The 19,915-nt window shown below is 40.4% G+C and overlaps 1 protein-coding gene across 2 annotated transcripts in view; it reads left to right on the top strand.

The window, feature by feature from the left end:
* Positions 1-11,364, top strand: part of spata20 (spermatogenesis associated 20) — a 49,237-nt gene extending 37,873 nt beyond the window's left edge. Inside the window, exon 15 of one of the 2 annotated variants that reach the window (XM_066662627.1) lies at positions 9,171-11,364. In XM_066662627.1, coding sequence (XP_066518724.1) covers positions 9,171-9,341 — 171 coding nt within the window. In that variant the 3' untranslated portion in view covers positions 9,342-11,364. The remainder of the gene's footprint in view (positions 1-9,170) is intronic. The other variant, XM_066662626.1, reaches the window with a different exon arrangement.
* The last annotated feature ends 8,551 nt before the right edge of the window (positions 11,365-19,915 follow it).

The raw sequence follows: 19,915 nt of genomic DNA, 5'->3' as shown, positions 1-19,915 counted from the left end.
CAGGTGATATCCCTAAGGAGGATGCTGTGGGTATCGAGGAGTTTCAGCCTATAAGTCTTAATGTGGAGGGTAAGATTTTCTTTAATGTAGCACAGAGACTTGCTGCTTATTTGAAATCAAACAAATTAATTGATATGTCAGTACAAAAGGCAGGGGTTTCTGGCTTTGCAGGGTTTTTTGGAACATAGCAGCATGATCTGGCATCAGATTCAGACAGCAAAGAAAGAGAATAGAGATCTTTGTTTTCCTAGATTTAGCGTATGTATTTGGCTCAATGGCACATAAATTTATGTGGAAAGCCAGATAAGGTTACTAGGCTTGTTAAAGCATATTTTGAGGACATTCAATTTTGCTTTTATATAGGGGAATTTGATATGTCATGGCAGCAGTTAGAATTAGGTATAATGGCTGGATGTATGATTTCACCATTAGCATTTATGATGGCGATGGAGGTAGTAATCAGGGCCTCTATATGGGTTTTAGGCAGGGAGAGGTTGCATGATGGTACTCAGCTTCCACCAATCAGGGCTTATATGGACGACATGATGACCCTGACGACTGCTGTGTCTTTCACACTGCAGTTGCTGGGGAAGTTAAATGATAATCTAAGGTTGGCTAGGCTGAAACCAAGCAAGTCTAGAAGTCTGTCGATTGTCAAAGGAAAACTTGTGCAAGAAAATTTTGGATGGAAGGAGAAATGGTTCCTACAGTACCGGAGAGACCAGCCAAGAGTTTAGGTAATTGGTATAGTGCAGCACTAAATGATACCTACCACGTTGTGGGAATAAAGGCTGAATTGGTGAAGGCTATAAATAGCATTTATAAACCCTGTCTACCAGGGAAGTTGAAATGGTGGTGTCTGCAGTTTGGCCTACTGCCTCGTATTAGAAGAAGAGGAGGCATGGTGTGCAACAGCAGTGTCACAGGCAAAATGTGGCCAGTGGCTTCACTGAGAGAATCTAGAGAAGCGGGAGATTACTTGGCAAGAATTGTGGGTGATACAGGCAAGTCGTAGTTTTTGCTTGGAGCAACTTGTGATGTCCTTACAACTCCTCAAAATCTTGGACAGTGTGTAGGTGAGGACCCTAGCTGTAGATTATGTACAGGGGTTGGCACGCTGGAGCATATTCTATCAGCTTGTAAGGGCATTGGTTGCAGGACAGGTATACATGGAGATATAATCAGGTGCTAAGAGTTTTAGCATGTTTGCTGGTTAGAGGTAAATGCATTAACGAGTGGTTGTAGTTATAAAGTGATTAGGTTTGTACATGAGGGTGGACATATTCAAGACTGTGCACAGGCTAAATAATGGTGTATGGGCGAAGCACAAGATTGGAAATGGTGGTGGATGTAGGTACAAAACTGCAGGTCCCAGAGTGCATTGCATTAACTACACTGAGGTCAGATATGTTGCTGTAATCTGAAAATAAATGGATAGTTTATTTCATAGAGTTAATATTTCCATTTGAGGATGCAGTAGACGAAGCATTTGAAACGAAGAAGCTGAAATACACTGACGTGGCAGCTGAGGTGAGGGAATGTGGTTGGCAGGCACATGTTAGACCGGTTGAGATAGGTGTTAGGCTTGTGCTGTTCGGCATCAGGTGCCAGAACAGCTGAAAGGTTTAGTCAGTGGTTGTGGATAAGGAGAACACAGGCATAAAGATAAACGTAAAGTACATAAAGATCACATGAAACTGGTGGCACGGACCATGAATTAATGGTGCCACTGGGGCTAGGTACAATCTTAATCACCAGGGAGGCCAGTGTGGATTTACAGTTGTTGATTTTTAAGGGTAAGGTAGGACTGTAAAGCTGGCTTGGAGGGGGGTGGGTCTGGGATGCCAGACTTAACTCTTGAGCCTTCTGGATGTGTTGTGGGCTTAATTCAGCAAAACACCAATGAGGCGAGGAATAACCACAGATGTTAAGGGTAGCTGGTTGCTGATCGGATCATAAACTGCCACAGCAGCTTAGGGTGTAGCTGGATAGACCACACAATAGAAATTATGTGGCTGCCGGTAGGAAGAGAGTGGGGTGGGCCCTATGTAAAGCTCTAATGGATTCATTCATTCATTATCTGTAACCGCTTATCCAATTCGGGGTCGCGGTGGGTCCAGAGCCTACCTGGAAACATTGGGCGCAAGGCAGGAATACACCCCGGAGGGGGCGCCAGTCCCTCACAGGGCAACACAGACACACACAGTCACTCACACACTCACCCCTACGGACACTTTTGAGTCGCCAATCCACCTACCACTGTGTGTTTTTGGACTGTGGGAGGAAACCGGAGCACCCAGAGGAAACCCACGCGGACACGGGGAGAACACACCAACTCCTCACAGACAGTCACCTGGAGTGGGAATCGAACCCACAACCTCCAGGCCCCTGGAGCTGGATTGGATGGCATAGGATATTTTACATCTTATCTTGTGTATGATTATAATTAATATAAATGAGAATACGTCTTCATTAACATGAGGGGAATTGTTTTCTGCCCTTTCAACAATGGGTAGATTTTTTTTTAAATACTGAAAACAGAGTATATTATCTAATATCATCTGTCATGTTTAGCCTAGACCAGGGGTGTCAAACTCAAATACACAATGTGCCAAAATTTAAAACTTGAATAAAATCACGGGACAACATTGAACAAATAAACCTTTTAATATGGTCCAAACATGTTTTGCTTTAACATTAAATATCAAAATAAACTTTTTCACCAGGTTAATGAATGTAAAAATAATATAACAATAATAAGTCAATCAAGCATTCAACCATTCATGCCTTGAAGTAGCAAGAAAAATATGCATAAAGAAAAGGTAAAACTTATTGCTCAGTTTGATATACAGTGATCTATTCTGATGTGCCCAAGCCAGACACCTGGCATCTCTTCTTGGATGCAAGTTCATCAGTGTCTGGGCTCAGGCTCTGAGCTGAGGAAATCCTCAGTATCACGTGAAGGTGTTCATCAGTCAGATCCTGTGAGATGTTTTGGTCATCTTCATCGAGGAGAAAATCTGCTCACATAGATGAGTGCTGCTGAACATGGAGAGCATCTAAGCAGTTTGGGTGCGGAGCTGAGGCATTGTGTCAGGGATGAACTGAAGAAACTGCGTGGCGCCCACAGCATCATATTTTGACCTCAACGTGTCATTTCACTAAAGGTCAATCAGCTCCATTTGGAGGTTGGTTGGTGCATTTGGAGTTTGGTTGGTGAAAATGGCCATGGTTTCCTTGCAGCATTTGATTGTCCCACAGGCACAGTTTAGTTTTGAAAGCCCTGACTGCAGCGTACATGTCTGTGATGATGCAACCCCCCCCCCCCCCTTAAGCTGCAGGTTCAGCGCATCGAGATGGCTCAAGATGTCACACAGAAATGTCAGCTCACAAAGAAACTTTTCAAATCAAATCAAATTTATTTATATAGCGCTTTTTACAACTGACGTTGTCACAAAGCAGCTTCACAGTTTCAGAACAGAACATTTAAATCAAAGCCCAATGCGAACAAGCCGAAGGCAACAGTGGCAATGAAAAACTCCCTCGAGGCTGGAGGAAGAAACCTTGGGAGGAACCAAGACTCACAAAGGGGACCCATCCTCCTCTGATCAAACTATAGATTGAATTTTAAATTATCACCAATGAAGTGTCATTATGCTACATAATAATAATAATAATAATAATAATAGTGACATCAATCTTGAGGCATAATAATAATGCATCAGATTGGAAGAATCAGTCAGTGTTGCTAATCTGAGTCCATTTCTACTTCAGTGTAGTTGATCATGGCGAGTGGTCAGAGGCTGGCAGCAGTAGATGGAGGTGAGCAGCTGGTCTGGTCTGGTCTAGTCTGGGCCGCAGGAGAATCTAGCAAACAATCTTCCATCAGTGGGCCACCATTTTCTCAGAAAACAGTAAAGGGAAGCAGTTAGTTTAGTTGAGTGCAGCAGAGAAAAACAGCATGTGAATATTTTCATAGGTGTAGTGACGGATCTGACTGTAACAGACTGGGAAGAGGGAAACCAGAAGGAGCTCAGGCAAAGACATCCTTCCGCTCCAAGAAAGAGAAATTGTGAGCACATCATCCACGTTTACCCAGATTCCCCATGTCCATGAGTTCCTGAAACGACAACCTTGAACTAGAAAGAGGTTAGTTGCTAAAGGCTAAACTGAACAAGTGTGTTTTGAGCCTAGACTTAAACATAGTGACTGTGTCTGCATCCCGAACACTAGCTGGAAGATTGTTCCAGAGCTGAGGGTCTTTTGTAGGAGAAAGATTTCCTCCCGCTGAAGTCTTATGAATTCTGGGTACTAGTAAGAGGCCGGCGCCCTGAGATCTTGTTGGTTCATAGTGCGTGATGAGGTCTCGCAGGTATTTAGGGTCGAGTCCGTGTAGGGATTTATACGTGAGTAAAATAATTTTGTAATCAATACGGAATTTAACTGGAAGCCAGTGAAGGGCCGATAAGACTGGGCTGATTTGATCAAATTTTCTAGTTTTAGTGAGGACCCTGGCTGCAGCATTTTGAATTAGCTGGAGTTTACTCAAGTTTCTGCTGGAGCATCCTGATAAAAGTGCATTGCAATAATCTAATTTTGATGTAATAAAAGCGTGAACTAACTTTTCACATCTGGGAGGGATAAGGAATTTCTTAACTTAGCGAGGTTCCGAAGATGTAGGAAATGCTATATGCTGATCAAATGATAGATCTGAATCAATTATAACAGCCAGATTTGTTGCTGATGAGCTAGGGAGAACAGGGAAGTCAAAATTATGTATTAATTCTGATACCTTATTTATAGCAGGTTTTGGACCTAGAAGGAGAACCTCGGTTTGTCGCTGTTTAGCAGAAGGAAATTGTATGACATCCAATGCTTCACTTCTTTAACACAGTCCTCCATTTTCTTTAGTGTTGGTTTGTCGTCTGGTTTGGCTGATATGTATAACTGTGTGTCATCTGCGTAACTGTGGAAGGTAATGCCATGCCTGCTAATAACTCTGCCCAGTGGCAGCATGTATAATATGAATAGTAAAGGTCCTAAAATGGAGCCTTGGGGAATTCCAAATATCATTTTTTTTTATGAATAGAAGAAACATTATTTACTTTTACAAACTGGTGGCGATCTGTGAGGTAAGACTTAAACCATGATAGGGCTGTTCTTGTTATTCCAACCATGTTTTTTAATCTTTCTAGCAGAATAGTATGATCAAATGTATCAAAAGCTGCACTGAGGTCGAGTAGAACTAGCATGGATACGCAGCCTCGATCAGAGGCGAGAAGAAGGTCGTTTGTTATCTTAACTAAAGCCGTTTTGGTGCTATGCTGTGGCCTAATGTCCTTCGCACTTGGCGGTCAAGCCATCCAATCAAAAATTACCTTTTAACTTTGACGTTTCTGATTGGCTGAATCTTTGTAATGGCTGTAAGTGTGGAGCGAGCGCGCAGGTCAGAGACATCACGCGCAGAAACCTTCTTGCTCGCTCAAAAATATCTGAGCGCGCGCGCGTAGAATCCTTCTTGCTCGCTTGAAATATCCGCGCGTGCGCAGACACCTTCTTGCTCGCTCAAAAATATCCATGAGCAGAAACCTTCTTGCTCGTTCGAAATATCCGCGCGTGTGCGTGTGACGCTCCCAGCTCGGAGCTGGAGTAAAGATGGCCGTCCCAGAGAGCTCCAGCAGGAGAAGACGAGGCTCGAGGCTGCCCGCGATGGCTCTTATGCGGCCGTTGGCACTCCAGCTCCTCCATCGTGGGCAGCCTCGAGCCTCGTCTTCTCCTGCTGGAGCTCCGTCTGCTTCTCCAGGAGACGCTGAATGGACGGAGTGGACGGAGCGCTGCTGTGTCCTTCCCTTTGCTTTTCAGAAACTGACATAGTTCCACACGCAGCTCGAAACAACTGCTCAGTACTTTCCCCCGGCTTAACCATCTCACCTCATTGTGATATGGCACGTCTGCGTATTCCAAACCACACTCCTTCAAAAAAGACTGAAACTGGTGCTGATTCAGACCTTTAGCTCTTGTAAAGTTAACTACCTTTGTTACTGTAGTCATAACATGTTCCATCTTTAAGGCTTTCCCACACAGTGCTTCTTGGTGTGTAATACAATCATACACAGTAAGCTCACCTGCACAATTCTCCTCCGGCATCTTCTCCCGAACCCTGCTCACCAGTCCACTCTTTCGACCGCACATCGCTGGCCATCGTTAATCCCATGAGTTTATTCCACGGCAGCTTCATTTCAGTAACACATTTGGAAACCTCCTCAAAGATTTCCTTACCTGTGGTTGTGCCATGCATTGATTTTAGTCCCAAAAGCTCCTCCGTAACACGCAGGTTTGAGTCCACTCCACAGATGAAGACTGACAGCTGAGCAGTATCAGATATGTCATTGCTCTCATCCACAGCAAGAGAGAATGCAAAGAAATCCTTTCCCTTTTCCATCAGCTGGTCATACAGATTGGAGGCAAGCTCAAATGTGCGATCAGCTACTGTGTTTCTGCTCAAGCTCACGTTTAAAAATGCTTGCTTTTTCTCTGGGCACACGAGGTCACAAACTTTCATCAGGCACTTTTTCACAAACTCTCCTTCATTAAAGGGCCGGGCTGATTTTGCGATCTCTGTTGCTACAATATAACTCGCCTTTACAGCAGCCTCACTTGTGAAGTGGCTTTTTTAAACATATTTTTTTTGTGTAACCAAACTTCTTTTCATCTTCTCTACTTTCTTGCTCCTTTCAGTTATGTTCATGTCCTTGTAGTTGTCGTGGTGTTTCGTTTCAAAGTGTCGTCTAATGTTGTACTCCTTAGTTATAGCCACGTTGGCTCCACATACAAGACACACCGGTCTGTCATTTACATATGTAAACAGATATTCTACCTCCCACCTGTCCAAAATGCTCCTATATTCTGCCATTATATTTGGCATTTATGGGAAGGGGTAGCTCAGAGATAGCTGTAGCTTGAGATTGCTATGACGATTGTCACAGAGGAGAGCGTTTCTGGTAGTGGTTGCTCCCCCGCCCGCCTTTGCACCGTCACGTGGCTCAGCGGGGCCAACCAATCAAGCATGCGGGTAGGCTCAGCCTAGTCATTGTGGGATTTGCAGTATTAGCGGTAAATGCGCCATATAATACCGGCGGGTCAGTTTTTATAGTACAATAATAATATAATAATTTGCTATTGCCTCAACACCACTGGCCTAGACTAATCTTTCAGACGTCTTCTAACCACAGCTTGTTAAGACCTTTGTGTTTTGTACTTACTGGCAAAGTCAAATGATATGCAATAGCCATTATACAATATCTGCAGTCTGTAGACACATTTTGCTGAGCACATTTTAGAAACACCTACTAATCACTGCTGTAAATCCCAGCAGTATTGCAAACCTAAATGATGAGTTTTGTAAGTGTAATAATTAGCAGTACACTTTAGTACAGTGCCAACTTCGCTCAGTGCCTGTTTTTTAACATTTACAGTTCTTCATGTATTATGTTGGTCCTGGAAGAATCACATTACAGTTTGATGAAATCAGAAATTTGATTAAGCATATCACTAGGAATCTGTCCCTCTTTTGCTACAGCCACTAATCATCTGAGAATGCTTGATGCTGTGTAGTGAAACATTCTTGAAGGTGTTTAGTGTTAGAAATTCTGCATTGAAGTGTCAGGAGACTGGAGTTCAGCGTTGACTGGAGTTTATTTACACATACACAGGACCATGTATGAGTACAGCTGGATGATCTCAGTGTATCTCAGGATGATCTGAAGTTTAGAAACTGGAGGTTCAGAGGTTTCCTTCACCTGCATGCAGAAAAGCTTGGTCATCAGTTTGTCACCAGTTCAGTCTATAGCCAGTTCATTCTGTACCCAATTCAGTCTGTTCTCAGTCCAGTCTGTGACTGTTGCCAGTCCAAGGGGAATTGGAGGAAGAAGAGGAGTTTGAGGAGGGGTAAAGGGGATGACGAAGATGATCAAAGAAAGAAAGATAAGATAGAGGAAGGAAGGGTAAGAAGAGGTGTGAAAGGAGGGGTATGATGTAAGTGGGGGAATGATTGGTGGGAATGGGGGATGGGACTATGAGAGGGATAACAAAAGCTCACACAAAAATACAAAAAGACCATATAATTGCTTTCATTAGTATTGAGAAATAAGTGAGATCAGGTTCTGATGTTGGATGTTTAGTTCTGGATCACAAAAATCACTTCCAAAAACTTATTCCTAAGGTATTTTAGTAAACCATAAATCCAGGTAAAGCAGTTCTTCTGCTCAATAGTCCTACCCCTCTTACCCTTGCTTGGTTTGGCATGATGACTTTAGTCTTGTGTAGCTGCTTCATCCCGTCCCATTTCTTCCCATTTTTTCTGATACAATCTGTGTGCGCACAAGTTAAAATGTGTCCACAATTGGGGCACCATAAAGTGGAATTCATTAATTACTAAGGGTGCCAACAAACTTTACGAGTTATGATGAAGCGATTATGCTCTAGACTTTGTCATTCGTTTCGGGGAGACATTGACATAAATTGAACTGTAATTGAAAACAGCAAGTTATTTTATATAGCCATCAGTGTCATGATTGCAGGCTTTCATATGAATGTCTTTCCCTTTAACTGTGACAACATGCAAAGTATACACTGGAACAAATCAATGTGTATGAGGATGTGTGTGTACAATTTAACTTTAATGTGTATGTATACAAAGTTAGTCGTAACACTCTAACTGATATTTGAATTTTATTATTATATTTGAATTTATTTATTTATTTATTTTTTAAGTGGTGAAAGGTTGCAGTCAAAGACAGGTCAGGGCCATTATTGTAGTATTGGCTCCATCACTAACACTGCCAGAGTCCTGTTACAAGGAGGGCCATATATAAACACTGTCAGCTGGAAATGAGCCAGTGTAATCACCTCTCACTGTGCTCTATCATGGTTTATTACCAAAGGGATGTATGGATTTGTCCATTTTACACTGGGTTAAGATTGTATCTTTCCAGCCTTACTCTCCCACTCCCTGTCTATATTCTTCTGCCTAATTGTCATCTTTATGACAATCATTGTTATTTTTCTCCTCCCTCCTTCTCTCCATGTTCCTTTTTCCCCCTCTATTTCATTCTTCCATCTCCCTTACTCTTGTATCCTATCTTTAACTATTCTTCTCCATGTTCTCTCAGGTTCTGATAGTGGCCGATGGAAATACAGGAGGTTTCTTGTATCAGAAGCTTCCTGTCCTCTCCTCCCTGCTTCAGCAAGATGGGAAAGCCACGGCATATGTGTGTCAGGACTTCACCTGTGCCCTGCCCATCACCTGTCCTCAGGAGCTCAGAAGACTGCTGCTGGAGTAACAACATAGGTCATCAGATAGGTCTTCCATAGCCACACATCGACTCCCTGCATATCTCATAGGACTGTATAGGTGGAAGCAGTCACAGTAAATCCTGATTTGTTCCCAAGTTGCCAGTTTATATAGTAAACCTACCTTGAAATTGCACTTATTATCTGTTTTATCAGGTATAACAGTTGGTCTTTGTAGCTTTACAATCACTTACTACATCCCAACTGTTGATGTGCAATTTGTTGTCTTTTATCCCAACCATTGGTTTATACCCAACCAAAAAGCTTAGTAAGGATTCTGCACAGCTACTCCCTCTAAAATGACACTACTGTATCACAGTTGTTGAGAAGGTTCCACCACCTGAATAATACCTGTAGTAAATTTAGCTTGAAAGACTTTCATAGAAAAAAGTTATTTTTTTCAGGTGGACCATATTTTTAACTTAAGATTAAATACCATTGTTATCATGTGTAAAACAAAAAAAAATCTAATCCAAAAAGCAATCTAAAGTTTAATTTTTGCAGTTTTGGGTAGACACAGACATTTGGCCATATTCCATAAATGAAAAAAAGCCATATTCAGAAATCAACATTAAAAAGACATTTAACGAGTAAGCAATCAGGGCAATTCTTTACAGCAAATGCCTCTGAATAACTGTGTTTTACATCTCAAATATTTAACTACATATAAATCTGGAAATATTAGTCAAATTTAATGTTTAAAACTTCAGTATCTGAACAGCAGTGACTTTACAGTACACTGTACAAAAACGTTATTTGAGCGATGGCATAGAACTTTTGGTTCCATACAGAACAGTTTTTGCTAATTACATTTAAATGGGTATAGAACCTAAAGATTGAGTGATGGATGTTTAAATCTTTAAAAGCTTCTTCATACTCGCACATCTCAAAAACAAAAACATGGTTATTTATGAAACTAATATTGGTTATTCTATGGCATCGATCAGAGTACCATTTGCAGCACTGTTATTTTTAAGAGTGTAGTCCTTTCCTGTTGACGAATATCGTAAAGACTGACAAATTGTTAATTGCAACAAATGGTCTACAGTCAGTAAATGTAAACGTAAATGCGCTTATGTGGTAGGGGTACACAACATCCGGGGGAAGGAGTGTAGGTAAGGATTACACTTATATTCAAAGTTTAGAATCGATAATATTGTTTTCAGTAGGTTTTTTTTGTATGTGCATTTGTAATATGGTTCTTTTAGGATCTTATTCGTCTACATCTTTGACTAATTTAACAAACTCTACAACTGATTTGTAGTAATCTGTAAATGTTTGAAATGAAAAGTGAAAAAGGGGTGTAGACGATTTTATAATGACTGAGAAACCAGAATATCATACCAAATATTAAGGCAGCTAAATTTCAGGAAGTCTAAATAGCAAAATTTGCAGTATATAATTTACTACTTCTGAAATTAAGAATAAAATGTCTCAAAATATGGTCTGATGTCTAGTTTTCAATCTACACTGCATAAATAATTTAATAAAACAGCAACTATTGTTTCATGATTCCAGACTTTTGAATGAAAGAGTAGAAAGTAAGATGCCAATGAGTGTATTTAATTTCTGTCAGCTATTACATGTTTAGTCAATACACAGGCTATAGGAAACAGTTCTCAACCTATTAGTCATTTGCAACATTTCAGTAGAAATGAGCTATAGTGAATGAATTCTTTAGTGTCTGCTTACACTCCAAAACTGCCCCCCTCCCAACTTAGTCTTGGGGGCTCAAGTGCTGTGGGAGTTATTTACCAAACCATGTAAATGCCTAGGAATTTGTAACATAGAATATGAGTGCAGTGTACCAGCATGTTTTCCTGAATTTGTCCATGCACTGTGAACGATCAAATGAGCCCGCTGTTCCGCACACTAGATCTCGATATTTTAGATCTTGCTATATTTAAGCCACTGAAACATACAATGTATGCAAACGTTGAGCTCTAGCTTGACATTATGTAGTAAATACTCATTGAGTAACGTTATGTTGAAGTACAGTCTCTCCTTTTGTGTGTGCTTGCTGCTGATTACCTATTGATGAATAGAACTTAACAAGCTGTGGTTTTGATGAGTGTGATTTGTAATTTAAAAGGTGCCTTGGGAGCATCACTCTTTCTAATCTGACTGCACTGAGACAGCTTCTCTCTCTCCACGTCCACCCACACAGAAAGAAAAAAAAATGAAGACATACTGTGTAATCAAATCATTTCCTTATATTAAGGGAATATGTTCTGAAATATTCATAGGTTTTACTGCTTGGGTGTGGGTTTTTAGCAGAAGCCCAGGGCTTGAGATGGCACTACAGCTGTGAAGAAACAAACTCTACTGTCTCTACTAGAAACAAAAGCAAGGAACTAGAACACAATGAATAAAAAATCTGCCATTGTGAATCTGGCTCAATCCTCTCTCCAGTGTGAGAGAGCAAAAAGAATGAGAGGCAGGCAGAAAATCCACCCTGCCCACGCATAATAGCACAGCGAGTTGAAGCAGACAAATTTGCCATCGGTAGATGCTGATTCTCACTGCCAATTCCCTCCCTGCTAGATCTTCTGGGAGACACGTTCCCCCAGTAAATGTGAGCTGGCAAAAGAGCTTTTTTTTTGCAGATCAAGCCTGTGAGGAGGGGGCTTTTGCTCTACTTCTGTCGTATCCTCACTTCACTCAGCGTTTGTCAGGAGTATAGCCCTGCAATAGTCACTTTCTCTTCTCATCAGTTCACTTCGAGTTCAACTGCTTTGATAAAACCGTGAGATGCACTCTCACCAAGTGCCGTGTCCTTTCTTTTAGAAACGTAGAGAACAATGACAGTTTCACTCTCCACATGGCAAGGAAATAGCTGGGAAAACACCGGCTGCTTTGTATAGTACTCTTTTTATGCCTGTGGTAACGGGTGGCAGACATGGAGAAAAATATAACATCATAAGGCTTTCACACTGCTCAATATTTTTTCTGAGGTTTGCAAAGAAGGGGATAGAGGGGATATGCAACAATTCATTGCTTTGTTTTTTAGATGTCTCGATTTTGAGAATTATATTAATAAGAAGCCTCACACCCGTCACTCAGTATGACGCATGATAATGACTATTTGCACATTGCCAGGCTGAAATGACTCAAATCTGAATTTTTGCCTGAATGTGGCACAGATCAGGGTTATTTTTTCAAGGCTGTGACGACACATGAAATCTTATTTTTTCAAATCATATTTGAGTCAATTTCATATGTGCTCCTAGATCAGGTATGTATCTGATTTGTTGGCATGCAACTTGAATGTGAATGCTCTGATCTGATTTCATTAAGGGTTTGCCAGTACGCATGCACTTAGTGTTGTCTTATAAGTCAGCGCCCACAGCACAGCAAAACAACAACGGAGGAGTGGCTGACCTGCATCACAAATAGTGCCTAATTGGTGCACTTCAAATATTATAAAATTAAAACTACTACATCCAGACAGGGCACTAATTGAACTTCAAAATGTGAAGCTTATACTTTTATACCAGTGGTTTTATTATTAGACATACTATGCATAACATGAGTGCAGAATTCATTTTTTATGACATACATTGTGCATTACGTAGTGTAGAGAGGAGGTATTTGGAATTTAGCAGATCTCTTGGTGCAGCAGTAAAGGCATATCAGCTGTTTTTTCCACTTACCATCCTAATCTTTTACAGTCTACAAGGTGTTGCCATCTTCCCAGGCAAAAATGTGATGCACACATGAGCTCCTGATGCGTCAGTTTGTCCTATTTTAATACATCATATTATAATACACATAATATATTAATGTGCACATGCATGCCATTGCAGAGACAGATTCCTTCATATTATAGACAAATACAGGCCACTTACATTTATGAATCTGAACTGTCAATACAGGCAAACCTGCTCAAATGGAATTTGATTAATGAGGCTTGTAATGTGAACATAGCCGCAGAACTTAGTGCTCTCCTCCAAGTGTGTCAAGTTAGCCAATGATATTGCATTAGCTGGCTTCACATGTCTCAGATGAAGCTTGTTTTAACTGCTGCATTATCCACTGTTCTGCTTCTTTGCGGTATGCTGTTTAATTTTCTAAGGGATGTTGCTTCAAATGCAGGAGAATAGCTGTTACCAGAGATGGGAAATCAGACATTAGAGAAAAGTGCTTCTCAGGACAGTCCATAATCCAAGCTCTCTCTCTCTCTCACTGGTTGAGATGGAGCAGGGATGGGAGGGAGATGGGTCCCTTTGGAGATCATTACTGAGGGAGTACTGTGAATGTGCCTCAGATCAGAAGCCCTTTACCTTTCCCAGCTGCCTGTGTAATAAGGCCACACGAGGCCTCACTGTACCTAGAGTCATTTCTGCATTCAACAGGGGACATGAGGCAGCACTAGGAGCCTGGAAGTACAGGAATTAAAATGTCACTAGATGATGTCATCTGCAGTGAAATTGTGTGAAAAATAAGGGGAAATGAGGGTGGGGTGTAGAGAGTAAAAAGCAGATTATGTAAAATGTGAATGCAGCTTTTAATAAAACACTGAAGTGATTTATATGGAAAATGAATAAAGAAATTTAATACCAAATATTGTTAAGAAGCTTTGGTAACACCTTACTGTTGTCTTGCCAAGAGATTTTAGCGATATAAAACTGTACTAACTACAAGTGATGAGAGCAAGCAAGCTACGAAGTAGTGTATCACTATCAGGCGAACTATTCATGTTTCTGAAACTGTGTCCTCTTTACTATATAGCGTATTATTTTGCGCTTCTGACATTTAGTAGTAGTGTCCAAAAATATTCAGTGTATTCAAACCGTCACATAGTGTATCACAATAACGGCACTGTCATGAAAAAAGGTACTGTACAGATTTATAACTGTTCAGTAAAGTTACAAAGAGTGTAAATGTACCTTTAAAGGAACAGCAGTGGTTTAAAAGTCCAGTTGTGTTCCATTACCTACTCTTCTCTAGAAAGGGAGGTAAATATTTGTAAGTTTTAATTACAGAACGGTACAAAAACAATAAAATATAAGTCCTGGAGATGAAATGGGGCAAACGAATGAACACAAATAAAACATCTACAAATAATAAATAAGCTACAATTGTTTTCAATCTAAAAGCATGGAACAAGCAGGAGGTTAGCACCTCAGTGATATATTTTCTGAGAAAATAGTGTACAACTGATGCACCCTACAGAAACAAATACCCCTAATGCATGCGTTGTTTGATTAAAAACCTGCACGAGGAAGTGTCCAAACTTGTTCATGTCGTTCCTGAATTCAGTTCCCTATAACAGTGCACTCTATAGTGACTTATGTAAAGGTTAATAGTGTGTAGGGGGGCATTTTGAACACAGTTTCTGTCTACAACACAAGCCTTGAGTCTGGTAGCTCAGAATGTCAATGAACTACAGACCAATCAGATAACAACTCAAGACTTCACTTAAAATGAGTGAGTTTTATATTCAAGTGTCACGTGTCAGAAATAGAAACTGAGCATCTGACAAAAACGTTGAGCCACATTCCACACAGACATTGTATGGAAATGAACATTGTATCTCACTCATGCTGTAAGTAAAAGTAGTGTGACTGACAGGCGTGATGTCAGTTAACGACAGAACATTTAGCAAAAATTACTGTTACATTTTTGTGCAAATCTAGAGGTCTTCAAAAGGCGCTGACAGCTAACAGTGGACATATTTGCTTTACATTGATTGCATTCAACCTCATAAACATTAGCATTTATCAGGTATTGATTCTGAATGATTAGTTCTGGATCACAAACTTTAATCCAGCTCATCTCAGATGCATTGGCTGGAGCTACATTAATCCAGTGCTGGTGGATTTTATATTGGTTTGGCCTATGGCATGTTTTTCTTAGGCTTATTTACTACTTGCCAATATGCAAAACCTGTGCTTTATTTTATAATTATTGTTGATAATCTTTCCATGGTAGTTATATCTTCAAATGTCCTTGGGTTAGACATACATATAATGTAGAGGTTCTTTGATCTTTAGGGTTTTTCCACATTCTCGTGTTTCACTTATAAAACTGCTTTCAAAAGAAACATCCTGTGAAGATTTGGGTTTTCTGTGGCATTCTTCCAAAATGCCCTTTTTGCCACATTTAATTTTACCAGTGTATTTGGGCAACAAGCCTGAAATTACCATTTTTAGTGTTGGCAGTATCTGTGTGTGATTGGATTTCAAAAGATTAATCTCAAGCTACTGGTTGCTAAGGATCACTGGTGGGCAACCACATTTAATTGGAGTGTCCAGATTTAATCCTGCAGTGTCACAGAAGTGTGCACTGGAACTTAGCTTCCTCCGCTAAAGGCTGCAGTGTCTACAGACTTTTTGGAGTTTGTTACTGACACTGTATAAGGCCTGACTTTGCAAATAAATTGTTGTAAAAGAGGAGAAATATTTAAATTATTCGTATGTGGACAACTTTATGGTCTGCGGTCTTTATTGACTAACAATGGTGTTTTAAACAAAAGAACAATAGTCACTTAATAAGCTCTTGGAAGGGTGGTTAACATAGAAAGAGTGTTTAATTATATATAATACATATCACATGTTTTGATGCAGACTCAATGGCCTTCATCAAAGTTTTCACAGATCTGAGTATGAGGTTTATTTTGTAATTTTAGTGATTATAAATGTCATTAATATAAAGCCCACTAGTTCATATTTAGACATTAACAATAACGTAACTACTGTGATGGTTTTCCAGTTAAATGAGGTTGGTTCCTCTGTAAAGGGTCTGTGATAACTGTGTATTTACTCATTATCAACACTGTAAAACTGTCCTCTATTGTTATGATGTCAAGCTTATAATGACAGAGGAATTGTTTTTGGTGCCTTGTAGAACCATCTATAGCACGTTCTCAGTCAATCTGAAGAACATTGTCATGATTCAAAGAACACTGAACGGTTCATGAAAGGTTCTTTAAGTGTTCAGAGTTCTATATAGAAACATTTACTTAATAAAGAAGGTTCTAGGTCTATCATTTTGAAGTGTGTGGATAACCATAATTTACATAAACTGTAAAGTGAAAATCCATGTGTAAAAACAAAAACAGCTGCAAGTGTTTTGTTAAAGTAACAACTTAAATTAAAGACCATTTAAAGTGGGACTTTAGTTTTGCGTTAAGTCATAATTTTCTATATAACAGTATAATTGTGTTAAAAGACTTTGTAATTGCAGCTTTATTATAGTCAGTGGTTTTAAGCAGGTTTTATAAGGCAGTGTCTGTCAGTGCTGAGTCCATAGCCGACTGTGGGGAATCACAGAACTTTTCTGGAGTGGGTGTATGGGTGCTGACTTTTTCCCTGTGTGTGTGTGTGGTTGGGAGGGGGGTTGCTGTAGGTGTTGTGGGTGAATTGGCTTATGACCAGTGGGATACCTGCCCTACAGAGTGGACCCAGAAGCCATTGCTCATGCTGTGTTGATTATAGATCCACACTCTATTGATTTTCAGAGTGGGAGGAACACACGCGAACAAAAAGACATCATGAGTTATGACCTCTGAGATAGCAATGAATTAACTTAAAGGTGATGTTCATGATTTTAATGCATTACACATTTTCTATAACTCAGAGAATGTTTCTTCATAGTTTGCAAGCTCTTCGGTTCTCTGGTGTTTATATGCAGCCTCCCTCTGTAAATGGGAAACTAAATGTCTTGGTCAGAACTGGCTCAGGAGCTTTCTCTCCCTCTTTTGCCGCTCAGGCACTGGCATCTGGAGGCATTTGGACAGAGGAGTGACCTCGGAAATATAAAAATAATTAAAAGAGATGAGGATGTTGCTCTATTCCTGCTCCATATGTGGGTAAACGTACATTACTTAAGGTGGAACTGACATCAAATTCAGGAAACTACTAACTTCATTAAGTTAAATGCATAGTGGAAGTTCTACAAAACTAAACAGCTCAAGTTACCAATGAGATTGTGTTAATTCAAACCGTGAATAACACATTAACTTCAGCCACAAACAAACTACTGTTTGCATCTTACTCAAAAATACCATTCCACCTTATGAGCTTCTGATTGAACAGAAACATTAAGGGGTTGTTTTGCTGTGAAAACTATACTTCTCCAGAATTGTGTGTTTAGCCTTTAAAATTTCTTCCCCTTTTCTCCTTTGTAAAGTATCTAATATTCTGTGTTATCCCTCTGGGGTTCTGTGGATTGCCTTTGCCTTTAAAAAAATAAAAATCCCCTCCAGTGAAAATCAACTGTTCAAACCTTGTTAAAGTGTCCATGTGCTGTAGTTTAAATGCTAGAATCCCATCAACTTTCAAGGCAGGGCTTTCATGCCTCAGGTGAGCAGCTGAGGGTAAGGAGAGGCAGGGACTGATTGCATGTTCATAGAACCATGTGTAGTGAATAACTAAGACCCTTTTAAGACATTATGGGAAGGTTTTTTTTGTCCCTGAAATAACACCTAAATGTAATTTTGATGTTTTTAATAATTGGGTCCTGTGTGCCTAAAACACACTGATGAGCAAGTGGAGTGAAGGCCAACCCAGTGCCACAGAAGAGCTACTGTATCACAAATTGCTGTGTATTTATGTGATGTATACAGATTATACCTATACTGCCACAAGTTAGCAGTTTCCTAGGGTCTGTGACCTGTTTGGTCAAAATACCACAAGGATCAATCAGCACAGCACTTTTCTTACCTTGTCAACACAGCCCCATTCAGAACAAACAGTTTCAGCAGCTGTTAAGATTGAGCCTCTGTTTATTCCAAACAGACCAGGAGTGAGGCATGAGGAGCAGAAATACTTTTTTGAGCCATTTTTGCTTTGTTCTCTTTCTCATTATCACCTTATTTAATCAGTACTCATATCTCTAATTGTTATGTTTGTTTTGTGTCTTTTTAACCTAGTCTTTGCACTCACAAATAAAAGCACATCCAGTGCAGTATCTGGATCTGCTCAGACAGGTCCAGGGCTGCACAATGCAATCACAACTGCTCATTTTATCCCATGCTTTCAGACTTGAGCAGGTCCCAAAAAAACTGGCTTGATTTATTTATAAAAATAAGATAAGAATCCCCAAATTGATGAGAAAATTCACAGACTCGTAATAGGTCCCTTTTAAAGCTGGTTATGAAAAGTGTCAGAACACACACTGAAATTAACTTGCTGCTTGGCCTTGCTTGCGCATATTGACCCCTACACTCCCATGTCACCCATGACCAGTATAAGTTTTAAATGAATTGTTTCTTCACTTGGTGCCTAAAATACCCCTATCACATGATCAGCTGCCACTCCAACAAGATGTTACTGTTAATCTCTTCACCTCTTAATGGTTATAATCTTGTGGCTCATTGGAGTATATGTCTGGCATTCTGGGACATAAACCCTCCTGTGGAATGCTCTTCTTTATGGAAAGGTTACTTGCTCCATAGGGAGATGTAATGCACTGCTCACTGAATCATCTGAGCTGTTATTACCTTTCTGTTTCACTTAATAGAAATTTTGAGGGCTTTAATTTCTTGAATCATTTAATCGCACAGCTCTCCTCCTCTCTTGTTATTTTTTTATTTTATTTTATTTGCTGGTTCATCAAGCTGTGTGTCCACCATTCACAAAGGACCATCTCTGTCCCAGATGTCCTGCTCCCAGGGGATACAATTAGCCATCCTCTCGCTCTACACTTTCATACAGGAAACTCCCAAACATGTCCCCCCCCCCCCCCTCCCAAGAGACACAGTGACCGTGGCCCCTCCAAAGACACAAACACACACACACACACGAAGACGTCTGTTACTGAAACAGGAACAATGTGGCCTGTGCCATCATATCTAAATGCATCAGGGCAGTATATGTGAAGAGTTTAGTGTGCTCTCTCTCTCCTCTCTCTGTCTCTCATTCATATATATATACACATACACATACAGGGTGGGCCATTTATATGGATACACCTTAATAAAATGGGACTGGTTGGTGATATTAACTTCCTGTTTGTGGCGCATTAGTATATGGGGGGGTGGGACTTTTCAAGATGTGTGGAGACCATGGTGGCCATTTTGAAGTCGACCATTTTGGATCCAACTTTTGTTTTTTCAGTGGGAAGAAGGTCATGTGACACATCAAACTTATTGGGAATTTCACAAGAAAATCCAGTATCCATAGTTTCAGGTGCTGCACATCTCGTATCTTCACAGCATAGACAATTGCCTTCAGATGACCCCAAAGATAAAAGTCTAAGGGGGTCAGATTGGGAGACCTTGGGGGCCATTCAACTCTCCCACGACGACCAATCCAGTTTCCAGGAAACTGTTCATCTAGGAATGCTCAGACCTGACACCCATAATGTGGTGGTGCACCATCTTACTGGAAAAACTCAGGGAACGTGCCATCTTCAGTGCATAAAGAGAGAAACACATCATCATGTAGCAATTTCACATATCCAGTGGCTTTGAGGCTTCCATTGATGAAGATAAGCCCCATTATCTTTGTACCCCATATACCACACCATACCATCAAGATGTGCAGCACCTGAAACTACCAATACTGGAAGTCTGTGCTAGCATTTCTCCTGTGGTGTTGCTATCAGTGTGTGAAGAGTG

Source organism: Hoplias malabaricus, chromosome 3 (assembly GCF_029633855.1).
Source record: "Hoplias malabaricus isolate fHopMal1 chromosome 3, fHopMal1.hap1, whole genome shotgun sequence".
NCBI lineage: Eukaryota > Metazoa > Chordata > Actinopteri > Characiformes > Erythrinidae > Hoplias > Hoplias malabaricus.
Note: the sequence above shows the minus strand (reverse complement) of the source record. Positions and strands in the feature narration are given on the sequence as shown.